The sequence below is a fragment of the Miniopterus natalensis genome, chromosome 7 (assembly GCF_054644295.1).
Source record: "Miniopterus natalensis isolate mMinNat1 chromosome 7, mMinNat1.hap1, whole genome shotgun sequence".
NCBI classification, from domain to species: Eukaryota; Metazoa; Chordata; class Mammalia; order Chiroptera; family Miniopteridae; genus Miniopterus; species Miniopterus natalensis.
Window position 1 is genome coordinate 83362403 of NC_142087.1, and position 20196 is coordinate 83382598.

At 56.2% G+C, this 20196-nt stretch overlaps 1 protein-coding gene across 1 annotated transcript in view; it reads left to right on the forward strand.

Moving 5' to 3' along the window:
* The window catches only part of RTEL1 (regulator of telomere elongation helicase 1), a 28824-nt gene that overhangs the window by 186 nt on the left and 8442 nt on the right, over positions 1–20196 (forward strand). The window contains exons 2-15 of the mRNA XM_016202252.2: positions 863–1058; positions 1349–1442; positions 2031–2112; positions 2326–2386; positions 5920–5995; positions 6633–6717; positions 8790–8855; positions 9415–9565; positions 15076–15114; positions 15186–15264; positions 16097–16194; positions 16587–16642; positions 18372–18440; positions 18561–18642. Coding sequence (XP_016057738.2) covers positions 863–1058; positions 1349–1442; positions 2031–2112; positions 2326–2386; positions 5920–5995; positions 6633–6717; positions 8790–8855; positions 9415–9565; positions 15076–15114; positions 15186–15264; positions 16097–16194; positions 16587–16642; positions 18372–18440; positions 18561–18642 — 1234 coding nt within the window. The remainder of the gene's footprint in view (positions 1–862; positions 1059–1348; positions 1443–2030; positions 2113–2325; positions 2387–5919; positions 5996–6632; positions 6718–8789; positions 8856–9414; positions 9566–15075; positions 15115–15185; positions 15265–16096; positions 16195–16586; positions 16643–18371; positions 18441–18560; positions 18643–20196) is intronic.

The following is a 20196-nucleotide window of genomic DNA, read 5'->3' on the forward strand; positions in this document are numbered from 1 at the left end:
CCCGACATACTCCACCGCCCTATTCACTGTGGCCTAGTCCTACTGGGTGAAAGGCACCCTTTTGGACATGGAAGTCAGTCATAAGCAGGGCCGATGTTCTAGGTGGAGAAAGAGACAATGAACAAGATAAGCAATGAACAAGAAAAGATAATTCCAGGTGGCAATGAGTGCTTTGAAGGAAAGACATAAGGTAATAGGTTTGGGAGCACGTGTGGGGCCTCTCTGAGGAGGTGAGCTGAGGCCAAGTGACAAGGACCAGCCAGCCATTTGAGGATCTGGAGGACGTACTTCCACATAGAGGGACAGCCGGTGCACAATGCTCATTTTGGAAGGTCTTTAAACCTGCAGGAAGGTAGGAGGGTGCAGGTTTCTTAGCATGCCTTCTTCTTCCCTGCTCAAGCCCCCAAGGGCTGACTGCAGCTGGGCTCAAGGCTGCTGCTGTGGGCACAGAATCTTGTGGGGAGGAGCCTGGCACAGCTTTTCCCTACTGTTTCCCAGGTTTCCTGCTCAGGCTCCTGGCTGAGAGCTATGTAGGCCGCCAGGTTCCCTCCGATAGTGTGAAAGCCTGGACCCAGAATCGCAGAACAAGTCCCTATTTTGAGACTTAGCACCTAATTAGTCATCTTACTATTTATATTAGGCTGGAAAATACTCTGCAAATTGTTTGCTAATGAGGGCCAAATTAACCAAAGGCGTTGGTTTGAGAGTGGAAGTCTGCCCTATAGAATGATCCATAGTCCCTCATCCCTTGTCCCTTGGGGCTTTTGCCACTTGGTGGGTGGGCTTTGCCTGAGCAGAGCTTCAGGTCTGTCTCAGGTGGGCAGTGTGGCCTGCCTTGCCTCACCTCTGCTTTCCCATTCAGAAAGTGAACGGCGTCCTGGAGAGCCCTACAGGCACAGGGAAGACCCTGTGCCTGCTCTGTAGCACGCTCGCCTGGCGGGAGCACCTTCGTGATGCCATCTCTGCTGGCAAGATTGCTGAGAGGACCCAAGGGGAGCTCTTCCTGGATCGCTCCTTGTCGTCCTGGGGGAATGCTGCTTCAGAGGGAGATGCCACAGGTCAGCCCCTGTCCTGGCCTCCCTCAGGGATGCAGGGATGGAAGGAAGGGGGGAAAGGGATGGAGCAGGAGGGTGATGCCCTTGAGCAGGGTGAGCAGTATTGAGCTGCCACATCACTTCTGCCATCCTGACTGCAAAACTAGGGCCAGAACCTTACAGCCAAATTAGGACACTGCAGATACCCACGTAGCCATCTGAAGGGCTGGGTTAGCTGGGTGTCCTGGGTCACAGCGCTTGGGAATGCTGTCTCTCGGAGCCATACCCTGTTCTGCTTCTTTGTGCTTGGGCAGCTTGCTATGCAGACATCCCGAAGATCATTTATGCCTCCAGGACCCACTCACAACTCACGCAGGTCATCGGTGAGCTTCGGAACACATCCTACCGGTGGGTCACGCATTGCTCCCCCCTTCCTCAGAATTGTGGGGGGATGGCCTCAGCACGGTGTTGTGCTGACAGTGGTGTGATGGGACCCCAGCTGGAGTGCACGCTGTGCTCCGTGCTATGCTTCGTGCATGCCCGGGCAGTCTCTGATGCCCATAGCTTCTGAGAAAGCAGTTCGAGTTTACATGCTGACCCTGGTCCACACCCTGAGCTCCTGTAGGTGCTGTGATATCAGCTGTGGTGTGGGTCAGTGGAGCTGCTCACCTGAGTGGGAGAGAGGCTCTGCCCCTGGTCCAGCTGGCAGAGCTGCAGGAGCCTTGGTGCCCCACTTGGCCTCTGTGAGCAAGCATGTGGATGCTCTCAAGTCTCCTCCCCCTTGCCCAGTCCTAGCCTTGGCTTCTTGCTCACCCTGGGCCTTGGAGAAAGCCTCTCCCAAGCCTGGTTATATTCTGGCCATGGCCACTCCCTCTCCCTGCCTACGTGAGACAAGTTTCTTGGTGCTCGTCGTGTGTCCCCACACAGCTCATGCTGTTGGACGGCACTGTGGGCTGCTGTCCTCCAGTTCTTGGGCCCCACAACTCTCTCTCCCAGGCCCAGGGTGTGTGTGCTGGGCTCCCGGGAGCAGCTGTGCATCCACCCCGAGGTGAAGAAGCAGGACAGTAACCACGTGCAGGTGGGCTCCTGGGCTGCCTATCATCCTCTTCGGTTTTTCTAGGCGGTGCTGCTGGCTCTCAGGGCCCTGGGCTGTGCCCCGGGGAGGCAGCGGGTAAAGAGCTGGCCGAGGTGGAGTGGTGGGGGGCACGGGCTAGGGCAGGCTCTGGAGCACTCAGTGCTCTGTGCTCTGCCCTTCCTTCCTTGGCCATCACACATGTCCTTTCCCTCCCAGATCCACCTGTGCCGCAAGAAGGTGGCGAGTCACACCTGTCACTTCTACAACAATGTAGAAGGTAAGAGAGGCTTGTGAGGGCTGCTCCTGCTGGTTGTCAGCACACAGCAACTGGAAGCAGAACACGGGTGGCCTTGTGGCTGGGCTTGGGGCCTCACAGCCTAATGGCTCTTGCTCCCTGGGACTCACCTTGGTGAGGCACGCATCTGGCACTGTCTCCTAACTGGGGACCTGTGCTGGGTCTCATGCAGATGAGCTCACACGTGGGCCTAAGGCTGCCATCTCAGAAAGGCCTGCTGGCAGGGCTGGCTCCCCTGTGTTCCAGAAGGTAGATTTGGGGAGGGTCCCCACCCTGATAGGAGGGGCTCTCTGAGGGTAAACTGTTTGCAAACAATGTGTTGGTTTATGTATATAATTTTATTGGTTTCAGAGAGAGGAAGGGAGAGGAAGAAAGAGAAGCATAAGTGATGGGAGAGTCATTGGTCTCATCAATGACCGCATGCCCCCTACTGGGGGTCAAGCCTGCAACCCTGGCATGTGCCCTGTCCAGAATCAAATTGTGATCTCCTGGATCATAGGTTGACGCTCAACCACTGAGCCACGCCGGCTGGGCAATACTGGTTTTCGCTGAGCACCTGCTTCCCTCTGGGAGTCTGGAACTGACTGTCTAACAGGCATGGGTGCCCGTGCGACCAGCCCCAGGAAAAAGCCTGGGTGCTGGGTGTCTGGTGGGCTTCCGGGTACAGCATTCCACACTCTGTCACAGCTCGTTCTGGGGGTGTTGGCTGGGGAGGGTTCTGGAAATGTGAGCCTGGTCTCCCGGACTCCTCCACGGGCTTCTCCCTTTGAGGAGTTTGCATTGTGACCTTTCCCTGTGATGCATTACAGTGTGCATATGGCTCTCTTTGAGTCCCAGGAGTGTGCCTCCTGCAGCCTGTGGTCCTGGGGTGAACAGCCTCATCAGCAGAGGGTGACAGTGATGAGCACTGGGTTAGTGACAGCAGCCTACCTTGGTGCTGCTTGACATGTGTGACTGGAGGTGCCCATGGTCCTGTGAAGGGGACCCCTGTCTCTCTTCTTGCTGACTTTGCTGGGGCCAGAGTGCAGGGACTGGCACTAGTGCCCTCACCTGCAAGTCTCTTTCTCTACCTCCTGTCTTGTCAAGAGCTTCTGGAGTCAGAGGCAGTGGCAGGGAGGCCTCTCTGTGGTGTGGCCTCTACAGTTTCTTGTCTGTGTTCAGTACTCTATGGCTTGGAGGGTTGAGGTTCCCTCTATTTCTTGCCTCAGGGTTAGGACTTAGAGAGACCCTGACCCAGAGATGACATGGGCCCTGCAGCACTCTCCAGCCATCATGGCCTGCAGGCTGCTGTCTGTCTGGATTTGGAGTGCCCAGTGTGCCAGTCTGTGCTGGCAGAGAGGACGGCACTGTGCTCCCAGAGGCCTGAGCTGGGGGGCCCGTACCTCCCAGCTCAAGGTGTCCCTGTGCCCTGCCCCTTAGAGAGAGAGGTGGGGTGTGTGCCAGACGTGGGCGTGGACTCAGGCCTTCCTCAGGCATCTCCTGCACAGCTCTGCCTGAGACGAGGACCCAGGCTTCTGGAACTTGCTCTTCGCCCCGTTTTTGTTTGCTGTGCTCTTGTTCTGGTGGCATCAAGGACACTCCGGACAGTAGTGAAGGGGTGTCGCCCAAGCCAGAGAGCACAGACTGCCTCTGTTTGCTTCCCGCCTGTGCGTGTCGGTTGCTCTGAAGGTGTTCTTCCCCTTCACTTTGTGCACCCCTCTGCTCGCAGCCCTCCCACCTCAGTTCAGCCTTTGCGGGGGCCCACCCATGATGGTAAATGGAGTTGTCCCCTCTTTACTCCCCCATGGCTGGCCTCCCTGTCCACATTCCTGGCAAAGGAGGTGGGTGCAGGTGCCATGTGCCAGAACCTTTAGCATCACTCGGTGGGAGCCACTCTAGCCACCTTTCCCGGGCTGCTGTGGGTCAGCTCACCCTCTCTGCTGGCCCAGCCCTCACTTGCTGGGTCCCTCACCTGCACCTTCTCTTACCTGCATTGCCCCTTATCTACAACGTTCCTCACCTCCCTTGGAGGGTCCCCGAGCAGGGAGGGGAGGAGGCCAGGGGAGGTGTGGGAACCCAGGGAGCTTTTGGCCCACAGTGGAGTCAGTGCTGGAGCTGGTGTGTGCTGGCCTCTAGGCTGCGGCCCCATCCCCACTGCCCCAGGCCCTGTGTGGCAAGCAAGGGAGGCTTTCCCAGCTGGCCTGCTGGCTCTGGCCTCCATCTGTCTCCTCCCCGGTCCCCAACCCACCTGCTGTGCTTTAGCTCTCGCTGCCTGTGCTGTTGGGGGGCCCACTCACCGTAAACATGAGCGTCCTTGCTGTGTCTCAGCCTCCCCTTCCCCCCTACCCATGGGATATGAGGGGGGACTCCAGCAGCTGCCCAGCACTTGGTAGGGAGAGAGAAGTGGGGAGAGACCCAGGAGGGTCTGAGAGGAGGGGCGGCTTATGTGGGAGGAGAGATACAGAACTGGAACTGCCCAGCCTGTGCCCTGGGGGTGGGGCACATGCAGCATCTCATCAGGCAGCCCAGTGGGTGCCCTCCTTGCTGCGCCCCAACCCCCAATCAGGTCACTGAGCTGGCACTGGCCTACTGCACAGCGCTGTGGATTGGCTGGTTGGTTGCTATGGCGCTGTGGGTGGGTGGCTCCTCCTCTTCTCCCTCCTTGCTATCCCTGGGGTCACTTTAGGGTTAGGTCGCTGATGAGCGCCCAGTGTATTCTGGTCTCTGCACTTTAGTATTCTGGCTAGTCCCTGCCACAGTAGGGCTGGGAGTTAGGTTGGTTTCCACATGTGGCTGCCCTGAGACTCTGGGGTGCTTGTCAGAGACCCCTGGTCCCACCAACCAGGGCATGGTCCCTGGACTCCCTGCATTAAAGCAGTTCCCAGCAGATTCCTATGGGCCCAGTTGGGGAGCCTGTACCCCTTCCTGAGGCCCTTTCTGCCCTGGGCCACGCAGCAAGCAGGGAGTGGTGCCTGGCATGACTGTCACCAGAGGAAGGGACCCTGGGGCTGTCTGGCCTTCAGTGGGCTCTGCCTCAGGTTCATGCTCCCTGCACTGTTCCTGGCAGGCAGTGACCCCAGCACTCTGTTCCTGGCTGCAGCCCTGCTTTCTTTGGGGAGACTGAGCCTGTTCTTCCTGGTGGGAAGGGTGGAGGAGAGGAAGGGACCGCAGCCCAATTCCAGGTCAGACGCTGCCCTGGCTGTCTGTGTCCTCAGGAGCCTCTGCAGGGCAGTGATAGGCTGAGGGGCTCCACTCCCTGCGCCTGGCTGACAGCCACCTTCTGGGTGCAGAACAGGACTCCTTTGGGGTCATTTCAGGTTCAGAGCCCTCCCCAGGGACCCTGAGGCCCATCGGGCAGGGATTCTCTCCAGTGAGTTCCCAGGTGGCTGGGAACCCCAGTCCTGCCCTGAGGGGGGGTCTCAAGGTGGCCGCCCCCCCTGCTCACTTTATAGGAGCTGTCCCATCCTGGGTGTTCCCTAGAGTCTAGGGACTCAGAGGGCCACAGGGCATGTGCTTACTCCTGCCTGTGTCCCCAGAGAAGAGCCTGGAGCAGGACCTGGCCACCCCCATCCTGGACATCGAGGACCTGGTCAAGAGTGGGAACAGGCACAGGTAAGTCCCTCCCTTGAGGCGTCATTGTTGTGCCCTTCCAGGTAGGATCTCAGCCATGAGCTGCACACACGTTTCTTTCCTTTTCTGTTTTTGTTTTTTAATCATGAAACTAACAGTTGTTCCATATGAAAAACGTGAGCAGTTCTGAGGAACAGAGAGTAAGAGGTGGACCTTGCCCTCCTTCCCTGCCCTCAGCCCACCTGCTGGTGACCACTACGGGTGTGGACCCGCCCTCTGCATTCCTGTGGTCTGGTTTTCAGGGTCCTGTGGGCACTGTGCTGACCTTCCTGCCTCAGAGCTCAGCCCTCCGCTGGCCGCTCACGGGCCGCCTCTCTGACGTTTGCTGGCAATTTCTCAGAGCATCAGGCTCTGACCTGTGATAAGACAGGCCTCTGTTTCTGATCCCCTCACTTATCTGTCCAGAACAGGGTTGGAGCTTTCTTGTTTTTGTAGCTTTTTAAGTAGGTAATCCACTCCCAGGGTTGGACACACATGCCCCCTTCCAACCTGTGCAGTGCCTGTCAGAGGACGCAGTGTCCAGCCCGGCCCCAGCCTGTGGCCCAGGGCTGCTGCTGCACGTCCCGAACACCCGCCCCCGCCTCAGCCCTGCATGGCTCACATCCCCCTGTGCTCCCAGGCTGTGCCCCTACTACCTGTCCCGGAACCTGAAGCAGCAGGCTGACATCATCTTCATGCCATACAACTACCTGCTGGATGCCAAGGTGAGGCCCCAGCCACTGAGGACGATTTCCAACCCCAGGGTCTCCCCGGGCCCGTGAGGGGCCGTCGGAGCCTCTGCTGGTTCAGGTCATGGGTCAGAGACTCATCGTCACACTGGGCCTCCTGTTTTAGCACAGGAGCGTCACGCCTCGCTCCCCATGTCCACTGGCTCATGCTCTGTCAGGGAAGCACTGTGCACATGTCCTGTCCAGGGTCCTCGGCATCGACTGGATCACGGGGATCATGCTGGCAGAGCCCTGTGCCAGGCATGGGTCTGGGTGCTGGGAGACAGCAGGGAGCAAAGCCGGTGCTGAGTATGGGGCTCTGACACCCAGCAGAGTTGGTGCAGGAGCTGGTAGTGCCTGAGCGCCATGGCGTGAGCCTGGGGCACGGCCTGAGGAGCAGCTGCCACCAGAACCACTGCTCAAGCAAGTGGCTGGAGAAAGTGGAGGGGGAGGACCTGGAGCCCAGCAAGGCTGGAGCGGTGATTTGCCCGGGTGATCCTCTCGAGTTATGCTTTTAACCTGGCTGCCGGGCCTGGGCCCCCAGAACAGTGATATCTCAGCTGACAGGCTGGTTGTTCCAACATCTTCTGGAAACACTAATGATCTCAGAGCAGGGCCGTCCAGACAGAGGGGCAGGGCAGGCTCCCACTCACTCCTGACCCCAGGACTTGCCACAGAAATGTGCATGTCAAGTCCAGGACAAGCCCACAGAGACTTGCCAAGATGTTTCTATGGGAAAGGAAAGGTTTGGTGCTAGAGCAACTGGATGTCTGTTTGGAAAAGAGTGGGTCTCCCCCGGGACTTAAGGACTTCACATGACACAAAGCTGATTCTAGAGTACCTGGGGTCACTGCAGTCTGGGGGGCTCTGCGAGCTTTCTTTGCTTGGATGCACAAGGCACCAGCCGTAAAGGGAAAATTGATAAATGGGACTTGACCACAATTTAAAGCCTTGAGCCTTTGAAAGAGTGAGAAAAATTAAGAAAATTGAAAGGCAAGCCACAGAAAGGAAGGACATGCTCCTGGTACATGTCTTTCAAGGGCTGTGCCCAAAATATGTGCCGCTCTTGTAACTTAGCAAACAGCCCAGCCAACTATGGAAAAGTTCCGCACAGACACTTTGTGGAAAATCGAGGAAATTGCCCAGTCAAGCCCTGCGTGGCAAAGGTTCAGGACATGCACTTGAAAACCACAGGGGGATGGCCCTACATTCTCACCCAAATGGCTGAAATTCAAAAGACCTAACACAATTGGTGTTGATGAGGACGTGGCGCACTGGGTGGCTCAGCACTGCTGCCAGTGAGAGGTTTTGCGCTGCCCTGGAGACTCCCAGAGAAGCCAGCGCGTCCAAGACTTACGCAGCGAGTTCCTGGAGTTTTCACACTCACTGAGCTAGGGATAGCCCCGTCCATTAACAGCTGCTGTCCCCAGGACAGCGTTGAGCACTCGGAAGGGGTGGCCTGTGCTATACACAGCCACACCGTGGGCTCGCCCTCACAGGAGCCCGCAGCCAGACTCCGCTCCCAGGAGGGCGAGCCCGGGCTGACCTGCTCCCTACTCACAGAAAGCAGGTCGAGGTCTCACTGCAGGGATGTCACCTCTTGCTTTGGGTGCTCATATTTCTTAAAACTCAACAGCACACTTAAAATAGACACTTTTAAAATGAGAATTAAAGAAGGACAGATGCCAGACCCCACTCCAGATGACCCCCTCACACTCAGGCTCAGATGCCTCCCCAGGTGCGCCAGGCAGTGGTGCTGGTGGGTCTTCCTCCTCCATTTGGTGGCTGCGCATTGTGGAGAGGCGTCACCTGCCTGTTCCCTCGTGAATGTCACTGGGACGGGCCCCTGACACCCAGCTCAGTGGTGGGTGGGCATTGCCCGATGGCTCCGACCAGCCACTACCCAGCAGTAGGTGTCAGAGGCCTTTCCCTGTGTCCCCGGCAGTGTGGGACTTGGGGCCCTGGAGGGCTGTGCGTCACAGCCTCCCTGCCTGGCCTCCGGGGGCCTGTGAAGGACAGTGGTGGCCCTGCTCCCTTGGATGCAACCCTGCCCCTCTTCCTGGCTACAGAGTCGCCGGGCACACGGCATCGACCTGAAGGGGACAGTGGTGATCTTTGATGAAGCTCACAATGTGGTGAGTGCCCAGTGGCCTTCCCAGTGCCCCTCCCTCCTGCGCACATCCCTGTGGCCCTGGCTGTCAGGACCAAGCAAACCTGTCACCTGCACCCTCAGCCATCCATGTGGCCTCTGCCAGGACCCCGTGTTTCCAGGAATGGCGGCCTTGACCAGGCTCTGGCGGGAGCCCGCTTGGAGCAGCCATGTGCATGCTCTGGAGCTGGGACAGCTTTGCAAGAGCCTCGTGTCCTGTGTTGGTGGTGGCCATCCTCAGCCTCCACTGGGTTCCAGGCACTTGTTGCCACTGGTGGGCCAGATCTGACTTTGAGAGCAGCCAGAAATCTAGATTTTAATGGGAAGTTTTTAAATTATGAAATGTTGGCTGCTCAAGTAAAATGGTTTTCAAACACTGGTCTGGGCTAAGCTACCATCTTGGGATGTTTGTGACCCAGCCTCAGAGCCTGTGGGGTAGGGTTGGGGCTCTCCACTCCCTTTAGCTCTGCACCCCCAGGCCCTGCCTCCTGAGCCCCCCAGTCCTGGCTCCTGTTTACCATAATGCTGGGTGCTTGGGCTCTCAGGAGAAGATGTGTGAGGAGTCGGCATCCTTTGACCTGACCCCCCATGATGTGGCTTCTGGACTGGATGTCATAGACCAGGTTCTAGAGGAGCAGACCAAGGCAGCGCAGCAGGGCGAGCTTTGCCTGGAGTTCAGTGCAGACGCCAACTCAGGTGAGCTTATGGACAGGACACCGAGGACTGGCAAGGTGGTCTTGGGACCCAGAGGCCGTCGGCCCACGGCCCTTCTAGGTCGGCATCTGGGGACACTTCAAGAGACTTCCTTGGGCCCCACAGATGGGGGTGGGTTTTGCCCGACCATTCTGGCATTTTCTGAAGACCTTCCCATCCTTTCCCAGCCTGTGTTCTTTCCCTCTGCTGTGTAAAAGGGGAAAAGAGATGTATTAACTATGGGGACACTTTTAATGACCCGCGAGCAGTGTCTGTGCTCCCCTCCTCTCATAGGTTTGTTCCCAGTGTCCTCCTGGGGAAAGTAGTAGTGTACGGAGAATCCTTTGATGGACGTGGTAGTCTGTCCACATGTTTGTTAGTAGCTGACGAGGACTCTAGGTTTGCTTTGGCAGACTGCTTTGTGGTGATGTTTCCAGCGGTTGCTGCATACTTTTTAGTGTTCATGCTTCGTGCTATGAACGTGTTCAGATGTCGGGTGTCCTCACGTGGGCGTGGGGCTCAGGCGGCGGCCTGTGTCCTCCTCTGATCACAAATGCGAACAAGCTCTGCAGGGAGCGGTCTGGCGGCTCCCTCTCCGTGTTCTTGCCAACGCTGACTTCCTTTCTGGCACGGTCCCTGGCCTCCTGGACCCACGGGCACACCTGCCTTGGAAGACGTAGTGTTTGCAAATAGCATTTCTTTGTTTAGCACAGAAGTTCTCAAACATTTTGGCTTCAGGGCACTTGACATTCTTAAAACTGGCTGAGCATGGTTTATGTGAATTACATCTGTGGATACTGTGAGCAATGAAAACGGAAACATTTTAGGAGATTTATTTTCTTGAAAGAACAAACCCAGGGATGTTATAACAAAGGATTCACACAGAGAGGCTGAAACGCAGAGACCAATCCTAGCGGTTGTGGGGCCAGAAGTCTCTTCTCAGGGGTGTGTCTCTCAGGCCCCTCTCCCAGCTGCTGGTGCCCTTGGCTTATAGACTCACCACCCCAATCTCTTCTTCACATGGTGTCCCCTGTGTGTCTGTGTCCAGATTTCCTCTTACAAGGACAGCAGTCATTGGAGGGGGGCCCACCCCCAGATACTGTGGCCTCAACTTGATCACCTCTGCAGAGGCCCTGTTTACAAATAAGGCCCGATTCCCAGGTATCGGGTTAGGACGTGAGCATGTCCGTATCCAGGACATGATTCACTCCATAATGTGTTAAAAGAAATAACATTTTTCTTGAAAAATAACTTCTAAAAGTTAGAAGAGTGACATTGTTTTACATTTTTGCAAATCTCTAATATCTGGCATAACAGAAGAAAGTTGAGCCCCACACTTGTGTATCACAGCCACGCTGGGTCCAGGTCCTGCTGCTGCTGTGACGGTTGCCACAGACTCTGGCTTAAAGCAGCACAACCTGGTTATGGCACAGTCCTCATGAATGCAGAACAGGTCGCAGGGCCACCTTCCTCCTGGGGGCTCCAGGAAAATCTGTCTGGCCTTTCTCAGCTCCCAGAGGTGCTGCATCCTTGGCCCTGGCCCCCACATCCCTCTCCCTTTTGCTCCATGCCCCCTCTCCTCTGACCCCTGCCTCCCTCCCACCTGGATGACCCATCTTGATCACCCATCTCAAGACCCTTTACGTCATCACACCTGCAGAGTCCCTGTTGCCATGGAAGGGGATTAGGGTGCGAACGTGTGGGGGTTGTTACCAGCCTCCCACAAGTAGCCTCTGGAAATGGCATTGTAGGAACAAGAGAGAAAAAAGGCAGATAGTACATGTTGATTGTTATTTACTAGCAGGAATGTCCTGAAAATAGGCTTGGCCTTGCCGTGACCTGAACAGGGCTCAGGGCCCAGGCCCCGGGCCACACCTGATGACCCGCTGTTTACCTCACTGTTCCCCTGTGGTTAGAATTTCTAAGTCAGCTGAACGCAACACCCAGACCCAGGTGTCTGAGAAAGTGGGAGTGTCTCCAGGTGCCTGTGAGCGCAGGCTGCTGGCTGACGTCACCTGCATTTCCTCAACCTGGTCACTTTTTTATTTTTAATCCTCACTTGAGAGTGTTTTTCATTGATCTTTAGAGCGTGGAAGGAAGGGAGGGGAGCGAGAGAGAGAGACATCGACGGGAGACATTGATTGCTTCCTGCGTGCTCCAGGGATTGACCCTGCAGCCGAGGTATGTGCCCTTGACCACAGCCTGGTTATTTTTAAATGAATTTATTTTATTTCCGCTGAGCTGACAGGGCTCAGTGGTTGAGCATCGACCTATGAACCAGGGGGTCATGGTTCGTTTCCCTGTCAGGGCACAAGCCTGGGTTTCAGGCTCAATCCCCAGTAGGGGGTATGCAGGCGATTGATGTGTCTCTCTCATCATTGATGTCTCTCTCTCTCTCCCTCTCCCTTCCTCTTGCTGAAATCAATAAAAACGTTTTTTTTAAAAACCATTTTATTTCAGAAGTCATGGGTTCTTTTAGGGTTTTTTTTTCTCTTTAAAGCCCAGTGATTTTGTTGTCTCCATGTGGATTTTTCTGGATCAATATCGCCCGGTATGTGATGTGCCGTCTCAGCATGTGTGCGAAGCTGTTTGTTTGGGATGTTTTCCCGCTTGTGCTCCAGGCTGCGCTTCCGGGCACGCTCTGTCCACCTCAGTCAGAGCTTCGCTCTCCAGTCCTTCTTATCTCTGTTTTGGTTTTTTAAAAATTCTTACCTGAGGAATGAGGATATTTTTCCATTGGTTTTTTAGAGAGTGGAGGGAGAGGGGAGAGAGACAGACATTGATTGGGGATCAAACGTGCACCCTCGGTACATGCCCTTGACCGGGAATCAAACCTGCACCCTCGGGTGTGCAGGCCAATGCTCCAGCCACTGAGCACACTAGCCAGGGTGTCTCTGTTTTTCTTTAACACCCTTTTTGCCATTGAGTTCCAGGTGTGCAGGAGGGTGATTCAAGGTTTGTACCCACCTGTGATTTCTAAGGCCCTGTCTGTGGCCTGTTTCTGCTTCTGTGTTCCTTCTAATTTAGCCCTCGCTTCCAGAATAATTCTTTGCTTTCCTTCTCATTTCATGTGAGTCTGTCACTTCATTTCTGAGTTTTTGAAAACCTGACTTATGTTGTTTCATATCTCATATCTTGTTCTGAAATGTTCATTTTTTTGTTTCACATAACTTCTATTTTGAAGTCACGGCAAACTTACAGATAATTTGCTGGTAAATAACCACTTATCCTTCACCCAGACTCCCCTTGCTAGGGTTTGCCCCGTTGGATAAGCCTCCCCTCCACATGGGCAGGTGCAGGTACCTCAGGTGTGCTTCCTGAGAACAGGGACCCTCTCCCGTGGCCGCAGTGCAATGACCCACTCGGGAAGTGAGCATGGATACTGCTGTCTTGTCTAGTTGAGAGACCACAGTAAGACCTTTCGGCTGTCACTGTAGCCCAGAGCACATCTCCATAAAACGTCCTAGTCTGGGAGCGGGGCTGCTGCCCTGGGCCTGTGGCTCTGGGCTATAATCTGGACAGGGTCTCGGTGTTGTCCGGCTCAGCCTGGACGTTTGTAAAGAGGAAGTTAGTTACGGTGTTGAATGTCCTACAGTCTGGGTTTGTCTGTGGCATCTTCATAGTTCGATGCAACTGTGTGTTTGGGGCAGGAATCAGCCCATCAGGTCACAAGGCCCAGCATTTGTCTTATTTTGGTGACACTGGGTTAAGAGGTAATGGCCAGGCTTTCTGCCGTGAAGTCCTTGTTGTTTCATTAAATTCCTATGCAACTAGTGGCTTCCATTAATGGTTCTTCCTGAATGAATGATTCCTGCGAGGTTTACACCTGAACCACCTCCTGCCTCGTTGCTTGTTTGGACTCTCCCATGTCACTCACACACAACTGGAGCTGCCACCGGCTCCCCTCCTTCCTGCAGCGCGACTGGGAGTCAGCACAGGGCTCAGAGGCTGCTTGGATGCCTCCTCCCACCACTGGTCATGTTATTCATGTGATTTGTTTCTGTTTGTATCTCACTTTTATCTTTTCATTTTTCTCTGTTCACGTGGATTTTGTTATTACCTCTTTTCCTGAGTATTTGAAACACTCACATGGTTCCAGAAACCAAAGTCGTACTTGAGAGAAGTGTCCTGTTAGTTTCTGGTTGGTTCTTTCTTTGCCTTTGCCAGGACATCTTACTTGCTTTCTCTTCTTGTTTTCACTCTCTGTTCTTTCCTGCACTTTGTACATGCTTGTGTGCACTTTGCCATGTTTACTCCCTGATGTGTCCTGTGAACGCCTCCCCATGCCGATATCCCGTCCTCGCTCCAGCTGCCCACTACCTCCCCCCGGGCCTACCTCCCGTGTCTACCCAACTGCTTCCCTGGCGTGGAGGTCGTTTCCCGGATTTGCAGTTACAGACAGGGCAGTAATGAGTAACCTAGTGCGTATGCGCTTTCATCTCGTTGGCAGGATTTCTTCAGGGTGAATTCCCAGAAGTGGGGCAGCTGGGTTAGTAGGTGAGCGTATCTGTTACGGGTACAGGCCCAGACTGTGCTCCCACCAGCAGTGGGCTGAGTGTCTGTCCCATTTACCTCATAACTCAGTGTGACATCAGGCTTTTTAATTCTGGCCACTTCAATGGATGAAACATGGATCTTTGTGTAATTCTGATCTGCTTTTCTCTTAGGGGTGAAATTGAACATCTTTTCGGTTGTTTGGAGCCCTGTATTTTTTTGGCAATAGCATCCTATGGGGTGTGAATGGGTGATGTCCCTGGTTCTCTGGACGTCCCTGTTCGGTGCACATGACACCCCTCAGCACCTCCCAGCCTGCTCTCACCTGGGACAGTTCTCAGACTTCCCTTGTTCTTGATAACCCTGATGGTCTGGAGGAGGATTGGTTGGGTGTTTTGTATAATATCCCTGAGTTGGGGTTTGTCTGATGTTTTTCTGAAATTTACTGGGTTACGGGATTTGGGAGGAAGAGCACAGATGTAAATAAAATGCCCTTTCATCACATCCTTCCATGTCCACGCTCTCAACTTCTGACTTATGACGGTTGGTTTCAACCTTGACCGCCTGGTTGAGGTTGTCTCTGTCAGTTTCTCCACAAGCTACTCCGTTCCCCTCCTTTGTGTGCCATGCTCTGCAGGAGGCCACGCGCACAGCCACACTGAGCAGTGGGCTCGTCTGGGTGTCCGTCCATCTCCGTGGCCGCGCCTTAGGCAGAGGTTTCATAGAAATGACACTAGCAGCACAGTCACTAAAAGAAAATATAGATACGTTGGGCTTCATCAGAATTAAAAACTTTGTGCTTCAGAGGACACTGTCCAGGAAGCAGAAAGTCAGCCCACAGAATGGGAGAAACTTTTACAAACCATGCGTCCCAGCTGTTCCTGAAACAGCTACCCAGAGGAATGCTTCAGCTCTGGCTCCGGTTTCGCAGACAGAGCCTCTTCTCCCTGTGGGGCTCCCTCACAGGCCAGTGCTGTGGGAATGACGCACACTTGTGGATTTGCTGCTTTCCCTCCCAGGGCTGAACATGGAGCTGGAGGACATTGCGAAGCTGAAGAGTAAGTGCTGTCCACGCCCCTACCCACCTGCTGTGGCTGGGGGCTGCCCCTGACCACCCTGTGCCCTGCAGTGATTCTGCTTCGCCTGGAGGGGGCCATTGATGCCGTCGAGCTGCCTGGAGATGACACAGGCATCACCAAGCCTGGGAGGTGAGGGACTGGGAACTGGCACCTTGACCCCGGGCCCCACCTGGAGCTAGAGACAGATGTGTGTGGGGCTCTGTCCTGGGCACCCAGTGGGTGTTGCTGGCTCACACACCGATAAGGTCCCTAACAGGCCTGGAGGTCTAGGAGGGGCTGCCGACTCACCCTGAGGTTCCCTGGTCTACCCCCGTTCTGTGTGCCCCTCTTCTGGTGCTCAGACACCTGCCTGAGCACACCTTCTGTTAGGATGAAAAGTGCAGCCACAGCAGCCACCTCTTTAGGCCTCCAGAGGGCCCAGAATATTCTGAACAGTTAGGATGTCCAGGTTCTCAGCAGTGGGGCAGCGGGGCTCACTTCCTGTAGCACACACCCACAGCTGAGGCTGGTTGTGGCCTCTTTGGGACACAGCTGACGGTGGTGCTGGAGCCCAGGCTGGACCATCAGGGGTTGATTGTTCTTCACAGGCTGCCCGTCTGCTCTGCTGTGCTCAGACCCTCACGGGTCCCCAGTTGCCTTTCATATGAGGCAAGCTGCACCTTTTCCCTGCCCCGCTCCCTCCACAGCACCCAGACCTGGTGCCCCCCCATCTCTCTCCAAAGCTGCTCTCTGGAAGCCTGATCAGAGCCACCGCCTCAGGGAGGCTCTGATGACCCCTCACAAAACCCACCTGGAGCCTGAGCTCTGGGGGCTTCGAGGCTGCTCTCCTCCCCCCAGAACTCTTGGAGGCAGAGACCTGGTACCTCCAGGTGGCCTCCCCTGGGGGCTCAGAGCCTGTTTCTGAAAAGCCATTGACCATTAGGTTCTCAAATCATAGCCTAGTCTTCCCTCTCCCTGGCAGCTACATCTTCGAGCTGTTCGCCGAGGCCCAGATCACGTTTCAGACCAAGGGGTGCATCTTGGACTCCCTGGACCAGATCATCCAGTACCTGGCAGGACGTGAGTCCTCTGTGCCCTGTGCCTGCCTGAGACTCCCTGCAGGCTGGACATAGGGTCGCAGCCTGCCGCCTACACTGAGGGGAGTGTGAGGGACTTGTGGGTTCCAGTGCCATTTGACTGTGGTGCTTTCGTCCAGCTTAGCCTGTTCCTAGTCAGCCTTACAGAAAAGCGGGGTCAGGGAGCTGTGGCCCTGCCAGCATTGGTTCCCTCCTGGGCTCGGTGGGGTGGCCTGGTTGCCCCGGCCTTATTTGATCTCACCCCGGAGGAGCAAGCAAGCTCCCTCCCCTCGGGCGTCCCTATGTCAATTTGGGGGAAGGTGGAGCTGAGCACATGTCCAGGTGGCTCGTGGCTCCACTGCTGGTGCTGGGTGATCAGTGCCACTGCTCCCACAGGCACTGGGCTGTTCACCAACACAGCAGGACTGCAGAAGCTCTCGGACATCATCCAGGTACCGGCCGGCAACCAGGATGCGGGCACTCCTCCCTGGGACACAGGGTGCTTCCTTCTCCTGCACTTGTCTCTCAGGCTAGACCCAGGGCAAGGCTGAGGCATCCACACCCCATGCTTCAGATTAGCCACCCTTGGGCTCCTTTCTGCCCTGAGTGCACCCTGCCGACCCTGGGGTCACGGCTGCACTTGGGTGGGCACTGACGGGCAAAAATCTTCTCAAGTGTTTTCCTGAAACAGCTACTCAGAGGAATGTCAAAGCGTAAGCCGTCACAGAGTGGGGGTGGTAGGCTCTTGTTCCCTCAGCCCCATGCCAGGCCGCAGGGCCTGCCACTCACGGAGAGGCGTGCAGACGTGTCAGTGTGTTCAACGCCCGTGAACCCAGGTGGGGCCCGTGGGACTGGCAAGTCTGGGCAGTGGACTTGGTTCCCAAGTGCCCTCCAGCCGGTCTCACCCTGGGCCCAGGAAGTTGCTTTGGTGTGGGGCAGCCTCCAGGGTGGATGAGCCCCTCCTCTGCAGACCCAGTGGGAATGTCAGGCCTCAGGGCTGCTGGACACAGCACTTCCTGCCGCCCCTCCACGCTGCCCTCTGTCCAGCTGAGCTGCTTCCTCAGCTCAGGGCAGTGAGCCGGCCATTCTCCCTCAGTTGGGAGGCTGCCAGGCCGGCTGCCAAGGGCCACGTGGTGTTTCAAGCCCTCTGCCTCACTGGCATTGCTGAAGAGGGCCCTCAGTGGCCACGGGTCCTTGGCAGACGGAACACAGGAGCCCCTCGCCTCCCTCCTTAGACACCCATTAGTGGAGCAGGTTTCTGCCCTTCCAGGCTCTCTGGAACCCTAACTGCTCAGCCCCTGGTTTGGAATTTCTTGTGGCAGCTGCTCTGAGTAGCCCCTGGCAGGTGATGTGGGACCCCCTGGTTGCTGGGGCTGCCTGCCTGGTGTGTGTGCTGGTGTGTCCTCTCCAGCTGGAGAGAGTGTAACTGGTAGCTGCTTGTCCCATACCTGTTCCTGAGCACCTGGTACTCGGGCACAGGCCCCCCAAACATGGCTGGGCTAGGTGGACTTGGATAGGGTCACAGGGTGTGCCGCTGGCCTGGAGCTCTGGGTGCCTGCCGGCTGTGCGTCAGTGGGGCCATGAGCTGGTCAGACAGGCAGCCTGCGGTGAAACAGGAGGAGCTCACAGTTTTTGCAGGACAGAAGGTATAAAGCTGACCCAGGCTGGACACTGGACGAGGCCAGCCTCAGAGGGACAGAGCAGGCAATGATGTGGGGACCCGAGATGGTGTGAGACCTGCACACCTGCTGGACCAGCTGACAGGATGCTGGTGGTCTCTGGTGCTACAGGTCACAGATGCCACTGTGCACGGCCCAACCACAGGCCCGCTGGGCATCAGGCAGGACAGGACCCCAAGCAACTGGACAGTGCTGTGTGGAGACTGCCGTCCTGGGGTGGAGAGGTCGTGGAAGGGGTGGGAAAGGGAAAAGAGGGGTGGGCAGCAGTGAAAGGCACCATGGGCCTGTTGCCTCGGGACTCAGAAGTTGTTGGAATCTGAAACTCCTGCACGGGGGGTGGTCCCTGTGAGAAGGGAGAGGCAGATGTGAGCTCTTCCCCTCAGCCTGGGGTCTCAAACCAGGGATGCTGTTGGCTCAAAGGTGGGGCAGGTGATGACGACACCCCACGCATTCCTCTGTCCTATGTGGTGTGTCCTGCTGACTGTCCGTCATCTCCTTCCAGATTGTGTTCAGTGCAGACCCTGCCGAGGACGGCTCCACATTGGGGCTGGGGGCCTCTCAGTCCTACAAGGTAGGTGCCGCGTCCAGGAGGGGCTGTGGGCAGGAGTTTCAATCCTATGAGGTGGGGGCTGCCTCCAGGAGGGGGTCTACAGGTGGGGGTCTCAGGACACCTGTCCATTTTACCCTCCAGGTGCACATCCACCCTGACACCAGTCACCGGAGGACAGCTCAGCGGTCAGATGCCTGGAGCTCCACAGCAGCCAGAAAGCAAGGTACAACACCTGGGGGCCAGACACGCTCCCCTGCTCGACCACAGTGAGGTGCCACATCAAAGCCACCCTTGAGTCCAGCCTTCTGTAGGCCACCTCCCTACTTGCTCTGAAAGAGTTCTCAGCCAGAGAGGCCTGGGAGGAGGCCCAGTGGCACTGCCCTGAGTCACCAGGTGGGTGTCCACCAAGTGAGGGCACAGCCAGGCCTCCTGCACCACTGGGGATGTTTTTGAAAAGGGTTCACAGGCCCTGACTATGCATGGGGCTTTCACTCTGTCCACCAGGTGGACAGATGGGGGGCAGGCTCAGGCTGAGGCCATTCTGCGGGTCTCAGGGTCACATTGAGGGGTCCACTGGAGCTGGCCCTGTTTCCCTGATGCCCGCTGTGAGCTCAAGCCTGTCCCAGAGTCCTGCCCTCTCCCTATCAGCTTCACCTGCTGCCCAGCTTCCTGGGTCTCAGGTTGCTGGGGACTCTGGGCAGGGTCTGCCAGGTGCACTGAGGCTCTTGGTTTTGGTGGACTGTGCCAGCTCAGGCACATATTCCTGAGGTATCCAGTCCTGGCAAATGTCCTCGCCAGAGTGCCTTGGGACTTGGCCTTTTGGATGGGGCTTGTAGCCCTACAGGTCCAGGGCGATGATCCTGTGGTCAAGGCCACTCCCCATCCTGGCCGGTGCAGCTAGTGGCCCACCAGTGCCCACCTGTGCTCTGGGCCCAGCTCTCAGCACTGCCGACACAGAGGAGGGTCAGGAGTGTGGGGGTAGTCGTGCGGAGACCAGTTCGCCCCTCACACAGCATCCACAATCTTGGGAGGCATCTGAATCCTCCTGCTCTCCCTGTGGGACTAAGCCTTAGCCTGGCAAGGACACAGGTGCCAAGGGTGAGTGGGGCGCAGTAACACCTTTGTTTTCTGTACCTCTGAGAGCATGTGGATTCTCATAAGTAGCTACTCCCTGGGTTGGGTGTTTATTATTATTTTAAATATATCTTTATTGATTTCAGAGAGAGGGAGGGAGAGGGAGAGAGAAAGAGAGAAACATCAATGATGAGAGAGTCATTGATCAGCTGTCTCCTACACGCCCCTGACTGGGGATCAAGCCCACAGCCTGGGCATGTGCCCTGACCAGGAATCGAACTGCGACCTCCTGGATCCTAGGTCAACCACTGAGCCACGCCAGGCCGGGCTTAATATGATTACTTTTAATCCTCACCTGAGGATATTTTTTCCATTGCTTTTCAGGGTAGAAGGGAGAGAGAGAGACATCGATGGGAGAGAGACACATTGATTGGTTGCCTACTGCACATGACCCAACTGGGGTCAGGGATTGAGCCTACAACCAAGGTACATGCCCTTGGCTGAGATCAAACCCGGGACCCTTCAGTCTAAGGGCTGACGGTCTAACCACTGAGCTAAACCAGCTGGGGCTGGATTGGGTGTTTATAGGAAATTGGATCATCTCCCGCCTTCCTGAAAAGCTGGGGTCGGGCGGGCCCTGGCACAGAGCAACACATGCCGAGGCTGGGGCTCCAGCATCCTGCCGCTCCTCCTAGGTTACCCC